General features: G+C 39.0%; 1 protein-coding gene across 4 annotated transcripts in view; it reads left to right on the plus strand.

Moving 5' to 3' along the window:
• The window catches only part of KIAA1549 (KIAA1549 ortholog), a 137,107-nt gene that overhangs the window by 103,540 nt on the left and 16,111 nt on the right, over positions 1 to 17,456 (plus strand). For all 4 annotated transcript variants that reach the window (XM_048937511.1, XM_048937529.1, XM_048937538.1 and 1 more), the window contains exons 11-16: positions 2,537 to 2,739; positions 6,318 to 6,442; positions 11,590 to 11,795; positions 13,454 to 13,677; positions 14,993 to 15,137; positions 16,714 to 16,947. In XM_048937511.1, coding sequence (XP_048793468.1) covers positions 2,537 to 2,739; positions 6,318 to 6,442; positions 11,590 to 11,795; positions 13,454 to 13,677; positions 14,993 to 15,137; positions 16,714 to 16,947 — 1,137 coding nt within the window. The remainder of the gene's footprint in view (positions 1 to 2,536; positions 2,740 to 6,317; positions 6,443 to 11,589; positions 11,796 to 13,453; positions 13,678 to 14,992; positions 15,138 to 16,713; positions 16,948 to 17,456) is intronic.

Consider the following 17,456-nt stretch of genomic DNA (forward strand, 5'->3'; position numbering starts at 1 on the left):
ATTCTTAAAGTGTGAGTGCTTGCCTTTGCAGTGCTAATAGTGTTTTAATGCAACTTCTGTAAGATCTGTCTTCAGATAAACATATGTGCATACATATGCTGTGATGTACATACACTTATACATGTATTGGATTCTATAACTGTGCTTAAACAAAAGGCTATGTTAGACTGCAACATGGAATGAGACTGTTCAGTCAAAGTTAAAATATTAAAATATGGCTATTTTTACATGTTGCATTATTCCCCAAGGGTATGCAAACCCAATACAACTCCATAGTTAGGCCTAAAGGCTTAACTAGGATATGCTGAAATGCATACTTTAGAGGCAGCAGTCTTACTAAAACCATACTAGTATGTCCAATATTACGAGAATGTTTGTCCTTTTAGTCATGCCTGGCCAGCCCATCACACTGTCATAAAAGCATTGGTAACTTTGCATATCAGTTCAAAGGTGCTTGAGAAAAGGTAGAACGCTGGGTTTGTTTGTTTGTTTTGCAAGAATTGTGCCCAGTATACAGTGAAGTCTCTCATCATCTTTGGAGTAAAGAGGCAGGAACGTAGTGATAATTGGGGGTCAGTAGTAGGGCTGTATGAGCACAAGGGTGCAGTATGAAAGGATTAGAAGAAGGGAACCACCGAAATGCTAGGGATGATGTCTTACACAAGAGTATCTCTGAAGAGAGAATAAAAGTAATGTCTTAAACACATCAGGGATGTGTTTAAGGAGGTGTGGTAACTAAGAGGAAGTTTCAATAACCAAAGCGCTTGGATCTAATGTGATAATTCTTACGGTGGTAATGAAAAGTTCCACCTCGGTATTATTTTGAAAATAAGACATGGAGTTTGGTAATCTCACAAAAAGGAAAAATGGAGTTTCGTAGTGAGTTCTGGAAAGTTTAGTGAGCAAAATCCTGAATGCGATTTTTAGACTCTGAGGGAGAGTAAGATTCCAGTAGGATTCACTAGGTGACCATGACTCAACAGTACAAGAGCCAGTAACACCTTCACATGGTCTGTCTCTACAGTGCCTTTTTTGAATCAGTGCTTGCCATGATTTACATAAGTTCAGTAACTGTCTGTCACCCATAATGCTCAATTGAAGTAACTGCTGTAAACTCAAGAAAAAATGCAGTACAATGGAAGACATTCAGATTTGCTCAAGTAATAAGCTTACACATTTGGTCAGAAATTAACTCTGAAACCTCAGGTATTTCTTAGATTTTACAGGAGAGCTTTTATTGCCATCTACTGGTCTAAATAAGCATTTTGCTTTTCTGTGACCACCTTTGAACTGTTTGGAAAATGTTTGCTTACTGAGAAAATATTTTGAAGAGATTGTTTCAGTATATTCCTTAGGTAAGCTTATCTTTGGCATGGTATCAGACAAGCCTGTAGTTAGCTGTGTTGACGTGCCAAACTTTATGAAAGGGGGTTCATTTAAACATCTGGAACCTGATGCACACATAAAATGCACTAGAACACATACTTTGCTTTGCTAGAAATCAGCTCCAGGAACACACGAGTTTTTGTGCATATGCTATGCAGTGAGCATGTGTGCAAACACTTTGAAAACTGGAGTTGTCAAGATTTCTTTCCCCTTTCAACTCCCAAACTACTTAAAAATTGAATGGTACTCAAAGAAAAGCTTTGTCTTAATCAGTTTTTCATAATTTCTGATTATTTCAAAGCCCTCAAAAATTTGTAGGAAAGCTTGAAATATGTAGGCTTGATTTAATTAAGTCTGAACCAAGCCATTGACAAGGTGAGATTAGCTATTTTGAAAATAATTATGGAAGGGGTTAGCCTGACTCGGTGTCTTCTTAAGGATTCTTCCTTCTTCTTAAGGAAGACACTGAATATGTTGCCTCCTGATAAGATATCTGGGATGAATGTCTCATTTCTCTGAACTGGAAAGCCTTTTATATGTTTTTCCTCCCTACTGGTATTCAGTTCCTGAGAACTAGATTTGGAATACTTTTCTGGAGGCACCCATGCCATTTTCTGGAGTCATTGCCAGGCTGCCATGTAACTCAGATCTAGAGTATGTTTCTCTTTTCTCAGATGAGCTAGCTGTTTGTATGAGCACTCACAGACATCCTGCAGATTTGGGGTGCTCAAAATATGGAGGATCAGCAGTGATGTATTGTTCAATTTGCTTAACTTTACTCATTGTGGTTGGAAGAAGAGGAAGGGTGACCTGACAGTGGTAGCCATTTAAGTCCGTACATGAACATTTATAACCTTGCAGCTAAAGTATACAAAAGGCTTCTTGCACGATGATTAAATCTGAAGAAACAGCTGGGAAAACGAGATTTAGAAGCAATATATTTATTTAGGGTTTTAAGCTGTGTATCATCTACTGAAGTGAAATGACAAAATCATGAGGTTTTTCTTTTCCCTACAGCACTCTTATGTCTGCTTCTGAGGATACCATATCCTAGCCATCCTAGTGGCTATTGTTTGCAGATCTTAACCAAAGCCTTTGTACTCACTGTCGCTCATATTTCTTGTTTTCTGTCTTTCTTCTTCTCTTGCAGCTTCAAGCCCCCAGCGTAAAAGGCTTTGATTTTGCGAAGCAGCATCTGGGTCAACACAATAAAGATGATGTCCTGATTATCCATGAGCCAGCCCCTTTACCAGGACCTATTAAGGACACTACCCCATCTGAAAATGGAGATGTTCCCAGCCCCAAATCCAAGACTTCCTCGAAACCTTCAAAGACCGTCCGACATAGAGGGAGGTCAGTTGACAGAGGAAGAAAAACAAGCTGTGGAAGATGAGTGCTGTTTACTGTGTTTTTAGGGCAGTTTCAATGAACAGAAGTCAATTCCAGAGCTCTGGAATTTGTTTTCTACTGGGCCGTTAGAGTTGTATGTAGCTTCAAATTGCATGAAGTTGTGAGAATTTGGCATCTGTTTTTCTCTTAATGGCAACATGCTCAGTTAAGAGGAGTGCTTAGGATGCAGCTAGGTTGGTTGGAGTCAGTTTATTACTTGTGTACTGCAAACACCAAGTGTGTACTTTCTCTTTGTGGCCATTCCTAGCTACCAAGGCAGCAGGTGATTAAAAACAAATAAAAAGCACTGACTGTTAGTGATGTGTTTCAGTGCTATTAGTGGTGACCGATCTATGTATGATAAGTCAGAATTTCCAGAAATAAGCATTATCTACAAAATTCAGGGAAGGTAAGTATGTTTTGTTGTGGCTATCTGATTGCTATCATAGCACAGCAGTTCTGGTCAGGAAAAAGTCTGATAACTGACAGCTGTGCAAGTGGAGAACAGTTTGTCAACATTAAGCATTTATTTCCTTACGTTTTCCTTTAATCATATGATGTGAATGTGTCTTGCCAGAAGGGACTGCATTTATAGGGTAAAGACTGTAACAGCTGTGCACTAAAGGAGGGTATTTTCATTATTAAAAAAAAAAAAAAAAAAAAAAAAAAAAGGCAAAGTGAGAAGACAGTAGGTAAGAAATAAAAGGAACCTGGAAGATAGGAGTGCTGTTATGAATCCAAACGGCTTCTCTGCAGAGCTCCTCTCTACTTCACTTTCCAATAATTCTTCTTTCTCACCCTCCCTTTCATATTTTTGCACTCCTTTGTTTGCTGCTCTGCACTCCCCTGTGCTTTTACCTACATGCTGCTGCATTCCACGATAAAAACAAGGGCAGCATTGAATGAGCTTAGAAGAAAACAGGGGTAGATCTTCCTCAGCTGCACATCTTGCTCCTCTGCACAGCTTTCTGTGCCTCCTCCGAAGTCTGGCTGCTCTGAGGTCCTGGCTTCATGTTCCCCACATGAGCTTCATAAAACTCCATTTCTATGTTCCCAGGTGCTGAGTCTAACTCTATATAGGCATTGAAAGTAAGAGACTAGTGATGATACAGTGGAATGTGGGCAATATTGGAAAATAATGGGGGGGAAAAAAACTAACTCATTTTGGTGTAGCTTAACTAAATTAATACAGATCAGAAGGATAAGTGTTCTTGTGTCTTTTTAAAAGATCAAAAGAGGTTTAAGACATCATTAGGAGGAGGGGACAATGTGTTCATACATGTTGGTATAAGCAACACATTTAAATTCGAGGTTATTACTGTACTTAATCTCAAATGATTCAGGAGAGGAAGCAGGGAAATTTTTCAGAAGCTGACGTTTTAATGCTTTCCCAGAAGACAATAATAAATTGTTGATCAAATTTGGAACAACTATATATATTTTTAACTTTCTAAATTCAACCACTTGAAAATGAAGAAGAGAATTTCCCTTCCCTCCCTCTTTCATCCTTAAAAGCAAACCTTTCTTCAGGCTTAGCTATGGAGATGTCACTATTGTCTACGTAACATGCTGTCATTTCCACATCAGCTTCAAATTTAAAACACTTATTCCCCAAGGGAGAAGGTGAAATGTTAAATGACACTGTAGTGTATTTTGTTGTTTTTAGCTGTTTTCTGTTTTATAAGAAAATACAGAATTCTCTTCATCACAGTGCAATTCAGGATTGTTACTGCATGCCAGTACATGCAGTGGTGATGTGAGCACACATTCCATACCAGTGAAAGACAGTAAAAAAGAAAAACAACGTGGATCAGAAAGCACAGCATCTCTAATCCCCAGCTGAGAGCTGGATCTGTTGTTTTGGCTTGAAAGGCTGCAGCCATGTATTCTGCAGGACTTTAAAAGAATGGCTGGTGCTGGCCTGGCACTATTGTCTATTTCTACGGATGTATTTAATGGTAATTTACATCTTACTGAAGTAAGAATATGAAAGAAAACAAGGCACAATGAGATGAAATGCACAGTCACTAGTGTATGAGGAAACAGCACCCCATTTCTTTCCAGTCTTTGAGAGAGCTTATAAACGGTAGAACGACTTTTTACGTGGTCTGATAGTGATAGCACTAGGGGAAATGACTTTAAGCGAATAGAAAGGAGAATTCAGTTAGATGTTAGGAAGAAATACTTTACTCAGAGGGCAGTGAGGCACTGGCACAGCTGCCCAGAAAAGCTGTGGGTGCCCCATCCCTGGAGGCACTCAAGCCAGGTTGGATGGGACCCTGGGCAGCCTGAGCTGCTGGGTGGCAGCCCTGCACATGGCAGGGGGTTGGGGCTGGGTGGGCTTTGAAGTCCCTTCCAACCCAAGCCATTCTATGATTCTTAGACTCTGCTGAACCAAGAAAAAAGACAATAGAAGAGAAATCCTTGTCCATCTATTCCACATTAGAAAAGAGTAAATGATGCAGTGATACAGATCTGTAAGCTCACTGAGAACCATCTCACTTTTTATTCCTGCTGATGCTTTTTAACTGGGATGTGACTTTATTAGAGTCATGCAGGGAAAAAAAAAAAGAAATACAGCATTTTATTATTAGTGGGGAAAAAAAAAAAGAAAAAAAAAAGAAGAAATAAATTCAGAGCATTGCCTGCTGAAAGCAGTAAATTTGACTTTCAGTGAATTTGGCTGGCTGGATGTAGATATCTCAGTTTGTGTGCTCTAGGCAGGTTGATATTTTGCTGAGAGCTTCCCTAACTAATGCAGATATGCATCTAGCCTGAGCAAATCTTGCACGTAATAAGGTTAATGCACAGGATAGTGCATAGATTGTGTAAATCACTGAATTAATAGAATGATCTGAATGATCACTACAGAGACTATCACAAGTCTAATCCTACATGGAAAGACAGGCATTGGTGCTAGCTGGGCAGTAGCATATACTCTACATTTTTGCTATTTCTATATTATCTGAATAATTTTACAGCTGAAGTATTCTTCTGGGGAAAATCATGGGATTTTTTTCTTTTTTTTTTTTCTCAGATTGTGTGTATAATTGCAAAGCAACAAATTTTTTTAGGCGTCTCATGACTGCATGGGATAAATACATAAAAGTAGTGTGTCTGAATAGCTCTGTGTTTAAGTAGGCAGGCAAGTATGTGCATGGACTTGCAGTGTTAGCAAGAGAGCACCAATTTACCAAGTTTGTGTATTAAAATAATTACCTGTGTAGTTTTCCTCATGTTAATATAATTCCTTTCTGTCTGAACAGTAAACCTGCTACTTGGTCACATAATATATTCTTGAAAAAATGTTAAAGGAAAGATTGGTAAGAAGTCTCGTTATGTGTGAGTTCTGTTGCAGTCAGTTTTCACACACAGTGACAGTAACATCATCACAATGAATGTCTGTGATGATTTATTATAAACAGAAGAAAATATTAGCAGCCTTTACAAGGCATATTAACAGAAAATCCTTTGCTCGTGAGATCTGTATTCCGTTGCAAACTTATGTCACATGTTTGTTTGTTTTTTAACGTTTGCGGCAGAGTTTCACCATCAGACGCTGACTCCACTGCAAGTGAACAATCCAGTGGGAGAGAGACAGGGGAGGAAACTGCAAGACCATCAGCTGTTACAAATGAGGGTAAACCGCGCAGAGCCACAAAGAAGGGTGTGTTACTTGTTTTTTTTATTGAAGAAAACAATACGAAACTTGTGTACGTTAGCAGTGCTTTACTTAGCTGGGTTGAAGAGCTAATCTAGGGCCGTTACTTCTCTGAAGCCATATTTGGCATTGAATCTACAGCTCATATAACTGTCTGCATGAATACTACCAAGCTGGCCACTGCAATTACTCCTAAATGGAAAGAGATTTGCTGGGGGCATGTGGGAGAGTGGAAGAAGGAAAGTTCACTCCTTGTGAGCCCTTACATGCAAAAGTTTGCTAGAATGAAATGTATGAAGGTCTTCTGTTTCAGTAGATGAAACAAAACCAAAAGATTCCTTTGTGAGGATGCTTTCATGATTGTGTTTTGGAAAGAGGAAAATCCAGAGCAAATACATCAAAAACAGTGAATTTTATTTTATTTTATTTTATTTTATTTTATTTTGTTACAAAGAACTGTCTTCTTAGCATTAAAATGCCACCACCAAAAAATGCCTTGGAGGAGCCCTATGTTGTATTCCTTTCTCCATTTTAAAGTTGATGGAAACACCACAAGATGTCTTGCCCTTTTTATTTCAAACGTTTTCAAAATGTACACAAACAAACAAAAAAAAAAAAAGTACACAAACTTGCAGTGTTGCTTCTGAGAGCTTTTTCAGTTTTAGATGGCTTGATCCTTGCTTGAGGTTTTAGTTACCAGAACTTTGGCTTAAATTACAATCTTTGGGCTTTCTTAGAGAAAATTCTGGTACTGAATATGTATTAAAGAAGCTTGTGATTTCACCATCTGTTCTTAATACATATGGCCTTGGTGGCAGCAGAAACTGTGAAGAGGAAAATATCATACTATGAGCAGCCTCTTTTGGTGTACTGAATGTTTTTCCATACATTATATGAAATATCTACTGAAGTATTAGATGATTACTGAGGAATGCAGTGCCAGTGAAATTCAGATCATAGCAGACATTCTTCAGTGTATGCCCGTGTTGAAGAAATGGGATTTATAAATATGTAAGACAGTCAATATAAAACACTAGGACTTTGCTGATTAAACCAAAAATTGCATAGTGTGTGAGTCTTAAACTTCCATAATGTGTGCTACTCCTGGAAGAGCAATGGTGACAGAGCACATTTTGCTCTGTGACAAGAGCGCAAGAAAACAAAGTCAAAGATCTGCTAATGTGACTAGAAAGTTGTACTTCCTAGTAGATCAATGTGTACATTCAGCCAGCACTGCATGCTGTGCAGGTATAAAAAGAAGACGATGTATACTTTCAGTGCCTTAGGTTTGCTCTAAGGACGAGAAATCATACCCAAGTAAATATTTAGGAAAACAATTATACTATAATAGAGGTCATCTCAGACAGGCTGGTTGGTTTATGACTTGCTCTAGCCTATCTGACTTCAATTCTGTTGCCCTGATTTTGTACTGTCTCATTTCCTCTTACCTGGGGACTCCATTTTTGTCTCTCAGTTTTTCCATTTGCCTTAACACTTCATGTAAGGTTTAATAAGTCCTTTTGCTATAGAAACGTCAGATATTACTGTGCCTGCATTATCTGACTAAGGCAGCAAAAATATTATATGAAATGTTTTTACCTATACTTGCCCTTACTGGATCAAACATACTGTGTCTTCATTGTTTGGTGCCTCTGGTTTGGCAATCACAGGGACTATTTTTACCATTCATAATTGGTCCCGCTGCCTGTAGAGGCCTCTGTGTCTGTTAAATGACAGATTCAGCTCCCGTTTTGCACAGCTGTGGCTTGGCAGTTGGATCCAAGTTTATGCATTTCATCCAAAAGTAAACACCAACATTGCTGTGTTTTTTCCACTTGCCGTTCCAGCTGAATTATTTGTAATAATTACTGTGTTGTTTCTTCTTTTTCCTTTATGTTGTCAGGAACAAACAGAGTGGGTAAGTAACCAGAGCTAGTATACAAGTATTAATAGAGATGTTGGTGTAGCTGTAGATGTATCTTGAGCATGGAAGGATTTCTCACCTAAGAAATAAAACAAAATTGCTTTTTAGCTATCAGTGTACTAAAAGATCTCAAAACCACAACTTATAGCCATGCAATATAAACTGATTTTTCTGATTTTCTCCAAATTCTTTCAAATTATTCAACATTCTCACTATGAAAGAAGCAAAACTGTAGTAACTTGATCCTGAAATTTAGCATGGTATAAACAAGTTACAGATCCTGAAATTTAGCCTCCTTACTTAGACAAATGCAGGCTACTTGCTAAGAAACTTGAGTTTTTTCCTATGAAATAGTGTTTCAGTGCTCAGGACTGAGACATTGTGAAGATGGGACAGGAGAAAGCTGGCACTGTCTTTGAGAGTGCATACCATACCCAGCGATAAATTAAGGGCTGTGGTCTCTAATAGCAATTTCCATTTTATAATAATAGGGATGGATGGGTGTAAGGCTGTCTATAATGCTTTCCATTCTTAGTTTTGTATACTAACTGAAAAGAGTCATGAGCGAGACACATAATCTACACATAATCACAAACTGTGTGAAACTCGTATGAGAGTGCATAAGGTAGGGTGATTCAAATTTATGTGGATCAGTAGGAGATTCCTGTTGGCCTCACATGATTTTGGATTAAGCTTTGTACACCTTGGTTGCTGTCTCTTGCCTTCATCTGTCTCCCACTGTATTGGTTTTCGTTTGAAAACAGCATCCTACGGAGCAATTAATTTTCCTGACACTTGTTTAATTAGCTGTTTCAACCCAGGAGTATTGATCCTGATACATGATCTATGTGAAGTAGTTATTTAAAGCTGTTTTGTCCAGTATTTCGGTATTAATTCCTCTACATTTTTTGTCAACCTCAACTGTCTGGTAAGAGATCAAATTTTCTGTCAGGTAGTGCCGTCTTCTAGCTTTGTAAGGAAGGATTTCTGATGATGAAAAATAGTGCAATATAAGTAATTTGAAATGAGAAATCATTCACTGTCAGATCTTACAAAGGAATTCCTGTTAGGTTTGAAGCAGTTCTCACGTATGCTGACAACACGGTGCAATTTGGGGTTTTCTTACATACTTTTCTGTATATATACAGAATATAATACATGATATATAATATACATACAGTATAATGCATACTGTATTTCCATCTCGATTTGTTCTTACAGACACATTGAGTACATGTACATGCAGAGAGGATTTAAAGACCAGGGGAAGCTTAGACTTCTATTTTGCATCTTTTCTACAAAAGAGAGTAGCATTTAATGTTACTGTAGAGCCTTACCAAAATTTGGTAGTGGGACTTTCAGGTATTTTTACAAAATGAAAACAGTTGCAGAAGAGTCATCTGCCAAGCACCTGTTTATTCGCGTAAACAGGAAGGTTATGGATTAAATGATAAAGAGTCATTGGAGATGCATGACTGGGCCTTGCTATCATAAGAGCATCAAAAAATAAGTTTAAGATGTTCAGTTGGAGGTCTGTAAGCTTTGAGAACTGCTGCTAGACTGTGAAAATTGGGGAAAATGGGAAAGAAGGCTGCAGAAATTCAGATTTTTGCTGCACTACAGGATTACTCTGAGGAACTTGTAGTAATTGCTTGTATCTCTGTAAGAGGCAATGCTTGTATGCTTCTAAGAAATGCATGAAGATGAGGCCCATTAATGATTGTGGAGATGACAAGTGATAAAGATCATATAAATAGACCGTGCTGAGACGTAATTACATTTCATTTAGGCTTTATGCCTTGCAAAATGTCTGGGGACAAATCTTGAATGGAACTATTTACCTTCTCTTTAAGGACACTTGATGAATAAGAAAGTCACATTTATAAATGGTGTACGTAATAATGCAATGTATGAATCATTTATAAATGTGTATATTTGACAATGCATTGATCAAGATTGAGAAATATGAAAGCTGACAATTTTGCTTAGTATGTGGGCAGTTTACTTTCCATCTGATGTCAATATATGAAGTATACAATTCCTTTTGCCTCCTGCTCCCTTTTTGTGCTAGGGAAGGAAGGAGCAAGTCTCCTGCTGCAGTCTTCTACAGACGATGGCTTTCAGTCTTCTGAACCCAGTGCTTTGTTAGGGTTAGTGATCAAATCTATTGTCGTAGCTGTTTTCCTTTCTGTCTCTTATACCCCATCTCTTGGGTCATGTCAATCAACAACTGAAAGTGTGCAGTCATATTCTTTTTTCTTCTGATTTGAACCAGAGAACCATAGCCTGTTAGTAGAAATCCACGTGAGGTACCATATCACTGTACTCTGTTGCACTCATCCACTGGAAGAATCACAAACTGTAGTCTTTGATTATAATTTATGGAGAAAATCAGTTTATCAACTTGAGAATTTGCAGTGTTACCTTGCAGACAACACAAAATGCTACTTTTCACATCTTTTTTTTAATTCTAGTCCACATAACAACTGGTGTTGTAGGCCTCACTCCAACAAAAAATACAAAAATATGTTTTATGTGCTTAAGTGCAAACCACTGTGTTGTTCCTACAAATTTCAAGTTTAAGGGAGACAGCCTATTCCTGGTACAGTATTTAACTGTTGCCTGATTCAGTTGGAGTTGGCAAAACTCTTCAACAAATCATTATGTGGCAATATTTGTACAGCTTCCACTTAGAATGTGAAGTTTTTATCCTGTCACAAAGAAGCAAACAGTGCTTTAAGAGCTTCAATCAGTAAAATGTCTGTAAAATTCTTTGTGTGAATTTTTCAGTCTTTTTTGTTTAGTTGGCGTATTGCTATCACTGAACAACTGCATTTTGCAGTGTGACATCTTTTAGTGCTCTTGGAAATTCCATTTGTGGAATTTGCATCTCCATAAGTACTGAGGAACCATTAGCAGGATGTGCTTGAGAAGCTTTTTACGGACCAAAGCACACTGAGATTTTGAGGATTTGCAAATGCCAAGAGTTTGGTTTACAGAAATAAAGAATGATGGCTCATCTTCTGAAAATGTAGTGAGAAAATGTAATTTGCAAACTGCTGGGCAAACTTGTACAATAAATGCGAATCAGATGGAAGGCCTATAGGGTAAATCAAAAACAGACAGAAAACATGGCAAAATCTCATAGCATAGCATCTGTAGAGCTTGTCATTTGACTGAGATAACCTTAGCAGCACTGCTTTACTCTTTACTTGTTCTGGTAATTCAGGACCCCCTCAGAGCAGCAGTGGCAATGAGCAGCACTCCTCAGCCTCTATCTTCGAACATGTGGATCGGATGTCACGTTCCTCCGATGCCAGCAGACGGGTCCCAAGCAAGATCCAGCTGATTGCTATGCAACCAATGGCAGCACCTCCAGTTCAGAATTCTGTGCTTTCTGATCGAGTAGCAGAGACCAACAAAATAAATAAAGAGGTATTTCTTAAGTGCTGTGAGTGCTTGTGGAGAACTGTATGTCTAACCAAATGGGAAGTGAAAAGATCCAGTTTCCTGTTATCAGGAGTTCTCATTAGTTCCAGTGCAGTTGAATTTTGACAAGTTACAGGAATAATCTTGTTTCCATCCAGAGAGATTACCTGACCTGTTATAAGTGCTACCTAATCTGAAACTTAAGCACAAAGAAAGAATTCTTGACAGAATACATTGTGTTATCATCCTTTTGCTAGTTGGTAGGGTATGATTTACAACAGAGAGTTGCATAAGAGCTGAAATGTCTATCTCTGAAACATTGGGTTTCATTCTGCATCATTCTTCTGGCTTTTCAGCAACTCAGGATATGAATTATACAAACAAGTTATTTTAGGACATCCTAGAGTGTGAATTTGCAGCACAGAAATTGCTTCCAACTTCTGATGTGTTTATCTGACAGTAAACATACAGAAACTTCCTTCTCTGATGCTCAGATTGCTCTAAGCAGAATAAGAGCATGCCTGGGGCACTAGGAGAGAAAGATAATGTGTTGTAAAACCACATCATAACTGCCTGACAACACTGCATATCTGCACCCTGGTTTTGTATGCAATGTAAGATGGCATCTTCCCATAATTCAAAGAGGAAGACTACTGAAAGCTTTAACTTCACTGTGTTAAGGTACTGTGTTTCTCGCTAACATACAGAAGAGAGGAAAATGTAGTATACATAGGCAAGAGGGACCATGAGGTATACATCTGATTGTATTGACAGAAGAATGATAAAATTCTAACTATAAATGTAAAAAAGTCTGGCTTGCATCCCTGTAATGCCTTTGGGGGATTTTCATTAGAAAAACCATAAAAATCAATTTTAATTGTTTTTTAATTTACTGCTGCTGTGTTCCCAAATGAGTCCAGCACAGGCAGAGCAGTTGTTGTGGACTGATCTGGCGCCCAGGTCTTTTTTGCTGGTAAGAATGATTTTAGTGAGCACTGGGCCAGAAAATGCAAGTACGGTATTACTGTATCATTCCCCAGATGATGAGATGCACTCCAGAGAATCCGACAAAAGACTGGAAAGAGGCATAAAAGCTCAGTCTGCAAGAAGCTGTAGAGCTGGCAATACTATGTTTGTCTGGGAACCTGGGGTCTAGTGTTGCTGCTGCAGTTCTCCCTAACTTGTGGCAGCTTTGTATGTACAGCAGAGAGATTAGTTAACAGCTTAGATTCCTGTCCTTAATGGAAATGAGTGGCAAACTTCAACATTATTGATCAAATATCTCTGTTTGACAGGCAAAAGTAGCTTGCGTTGATCAGTCTTATTTTCTTAGGCCGGTATCACCTCACAAAAAGGTGGTCTCACCTTTTTGTGTTTCTCTTGCCATTTATTAATGAATTACTACCTCTCTCTAATTGGGCATGCTGTTCAATTACATATAATCCTATTATATATAATATCACATCTACACAAGGAGGTATCCAAGAAAGAAAGCGTGTTTACAATTTGTATGATTTATTTTGATCCGTCAGAGATTTTTTTTAAGGGAATGGGATCAGACACTGAGGTGAGAAGGAGAGGTTTGCAGAAGAGCAGCAGAAAGTTCGGTTTGCAAAATCCACACATAAAAATGCAGTTGATTTTCTTCCTCCTTCTTCTTTAAGATACAGACAGCCCTAAGGCATAAATCTGAGATTGAGCATCACCGCAACAAGATTCGTCTTCGTGCCAAGCGCAAAGGGCACTATGAATTTCCAGTTGTGGATGATGTGGTGGTGGTTGACTCCAAAGAACAGCACAGAATATACCGCAAGGCACAGATGCAGATTGACAAGATCTTAGACCCTGGAGGAAGCGTGCCTACAGTCTTCATAGAGCCCAGGAAAAGGTAGGGGTTTCAAAGATGGGAAAGATCAGTTTTCTTTTAAGGTCAGAGTCCAAAGGATATCAGACTTTTACTTCTGAACTTTCAGAGCTTAGAGTCATTTTGATCCTTAGTTGACTTTGAGTTGGTTAGACAAAAGGGTTGGGATTGTTCTAAACATTTTTATTTGTTTCAATGTATGTCAGTTTATTTTGTTTTCAAATGCGTTCTTCTACAAGTTTTCATGGGTGAATTCTCAAAAAAAAAAAAACAAAACACAAATGTATGAAAACTGTCTTAAAACATTTTAGCGTTTGCTCTGCCATTGATTTACCTAATTCTTGTGTGGTGTAAAGAGATCAAAATTACAACATAAGTACTAACAAAGAAACAGGGAAAATGTGGACTGCAAGAAGTAGCATTTTTATAATGACTGTAAAAAGATCAAAAATAAGGAAAGCCTTGAACAACTTAAAGAACGTGAAGATTCTGAATTTTAAGGACAAACTCACAAGCAGAGATAACCTTTTAAATATTCCTTCTATAAAAAGGGGCATATTTGACAGCGTCACAAATCCACCTTCCCGGGCCTGTATTTCCAGAGAAGGTTTTCTCTGGGCTCTGTCTAAGGCTTAATAATACCGAAGTACTATTTCTAGAGGGCTGTTACCTGCTACTGCTTCCACACTGAAGGAAAGGTGCTTTTCTCCAGCCCATGTTCTTCAGCTGGTTTACAATGGTACAGTTAAACACAACATACTAACCAAGCACAAGGCCTCATTGCTGGTGTGGTCTGTTCTGCTACTGAAAATGTGTCAGATATTGGGCTGGGAGGTGTGAAAAGGTGGTAGGGGAGGCTTAGAAGATGGTTGTAGAAAGATGGTTGGTGGAGTCACCGAGCCTGGGGGTGTTCAAGGAAAGGCTGGATGTTGTGTTGAGGGACATGGTTTAGTGGGAGCTATTGGGAATAGGTGAACGGTTGGACTGGATGATCTTGAAGGTCTTTTCCAACCTTGGTGATTCTATGATTCTATGGTGACACTGTAGAAAGTTTGGGTGAGGAGGGAGACAGTTTGGGCAGCTGTTGCTACAGCAGTGATAGTGTTGTTAGGAGAAACTTGAGGAGAGGGGTTTGGGACTGACTAGTGGGACTGGGATGAAAAGCTGGGAGAAGGAAAAGAGCCGAGACAAGGATTACTAGGATGGAATGGGCAGAGAAGCTCAAGCTTGAATGGGGTGAAAAGAAACTACAAAAAGAAATGTGATTACCTTTGTCTTGTGGTTTTTTGTTTTTTGTTTTTTTTTTCTCTCTCTGCCTTTTTGTTTTCTTTGTATTCAGCTCTCGCGCAAAACGTTCTCCAAAGCAGCGCCGGCGACATCAGATAAACGGTAGTCCTATCGATGCGGAAAAAGACAGGTTGATCACAACTGATAGTGATGGGACGTACAAGCGACCTCCAGGAGTCAATAACTCTGCGTATATTGTATGTATGTCTTGAATGACAGGAGGGTTCTGATGGCTGTAATGGCAGTTGTGACGTGGGAAGGATTTATTCTTTCTAATTGTGATCTGTGTGGCTAGTTTCAGGCATATGTAATTAATATGTAAATCCAAGCGAAACAAACACTTCATTGGCAATTTGTCAGTATGAAGCCATGAAATTCTGCCAACTATTCCTAGAAGAAGCCAAGAACTAAAACTATGTTTTCATTAATGCCACTGTATTATGCACATGAAAGTGTGCTTGGCACATTCCACAGTGCGTTGAACATAGCTTCGCTCTAGTCCAGTTTGCTGCATGTATGTATTCATATATTACAGCAAAATAAATCCTTTGCTCTCCCAGAGTGAAAGATTTTGTTCTTTTCATGAGAAATTTTATCATCTTTAAAATCTGTGAATTAATTATTAATGAAAGACTAGTATGACTTTATACCACAGTTACTTAAAATAATTCCAGTACAGTGTCTCAACAACTAATTTTATGTTTTCCTGTTTAAGAAACACTTCTGTTCAGTCATATCCATGTCAGAAACTGTACTTAGGCATTTTTACCCATTTCAAAGCAGACTTTACTAGGTGTAATGCCAATATTAAAAAGCTCTGGACGGTGTTTATCTTGAAAGATGATTTAATAACTTCAAGAACTTCACCATTAGCTGCAAATGCAGTCAAGTGGCTGTAATGCTGAATTCTGTGGTCCTCCTCTGCATTCAAACAAGAATGTGGTGATTTTAATGTCGTGCTGCAGCAGAATGAATTATCATCTGAATTAAGACTTGTCACGCAGTGAGTTCAGCCCCTTTGACATCTCTAGCGAGACAGTACTCAGAATGCTAAGTTCCTGATGAAGTTGAGGCTTTTGCATCTCTGTGATTGCATCTCTATTTTGCAGTCTGCGTACAGTGGCAAGAATGAGCTTAAATAGTAAGTCTGCTGCTGCAAATGTTTAATTTCCTGTTACTGATAAACAATAGACCCACGTGGTAAGATCCCAGGTAGTAATTGCAATGCATGCCTGAGCTATTACTGCAATGAAGCACATTAAATCCCATTCAGGTGATGCACCCAAGTTCCATGCAGCTAACCCCTTAACTTCTTAGCAATTCCCTTTGCATGCTTTCCTGGAGGGTAATAATTGCTTAATATTACTATTGATGTGATCAATTGTAAGCTAATTTCTTGGACCTGAAAAACTGCGGAGGATTCAGAGATGTGGACAGTCTTGTCTGAGTGGGAAAAATGCTCACAGCACGACTTCACATGTGTGCTTGCAAACTGTGATTTGTTATACCTGAGGAACTGCTGTGCCAAGCACCACTGCCATATTGCCAATCAGGGCATTTCAGATCACACTGAATGAAGCATTTGTGCAGCTGGTGTCATGTCTGTGCGTGTGTAAGCAGGGAGGATAAGGGACAGGTTTTGTCCAGCGCTGGTACTTGGGTTTATTTCATCTCCTTCTGGGTCTGGCAGGGGAACATTGCTCACTTCTGATTGGGAGCTGGTTGCTTGAACTTCTGGCTGGCTGCCCTTTACCTTCTTTATGTTTTCTCCAGTCTGATCCAGATTTGCCTCCTGAACCTCAGACGTCATCTTCAGCAGATCTGGGGAAGTTCCCCGGCCTGCCATCCCACCCAGTCTCCCAGTACGTCCCACCACAGCCATCCATAGAAGAGGCTCGGCAGACCATGCATTCGCTCCTGGATGATGCATTTGCCCTGGTGGCCCCCAGCAGCCAAGCAGCCAGCTCCACAGCTGTCACACCACCCGGGGTCTCTGCAGGACAGCCGGTAAACAGCAAGCCTGCATGGGCAGGGAGGGGAACTGCATGTACCCAATGGGGATCACCTTATGGTCCATCTCAGGCAGTAGAAAATGCTTTCGATGTGAGTCATGTCATGTGTAAGCCTTTACTGGACAGGTGGTTAGCACCAGTTGAGTCACGATCGCTGCTGTTACGCCCTTTCTGAAAGGACTTTGCACAAATATGAAATAGTTTCTTGAACAGGAGAGCTCAGAAATGACCTTCACAATATGGTGAACTTACTTTTGAAGCCGTTTGGATTTTTTTTCCCCTTTTCCAATCCCAACCACAAAATAGTTCTCTTTTAGAGTGAAAGTTTCTCTTTCTCTCAGTTATGATCTGAAAAAAATCACCTTTTGATCTGGTTTGTTTTTGGTTTTTTTTGTTTTTTTTTTAGTATAGGTACTAGTATAGTTTGTCAGTGAAAAAGGATTGGATTGGTTTTAAGTTATATTTTCCAGAAGAGCATCCAAATGCTTTCATAAAGTGAGGAGT

Source organism: Lagopus muta, chromosome 1 (genome assembly GCF_023343835.1).
Source record: "Lagopus muta isolate bLagMut1 chromosome 1, bLagMut1 primary, whole genome shotgun sequence".
Taxonomy (NCBI): Eukaryota; Metazoa; Chordata; class Aves; order Galliformes; family Phasianidae; genus Lagopus; species Lagopus muta.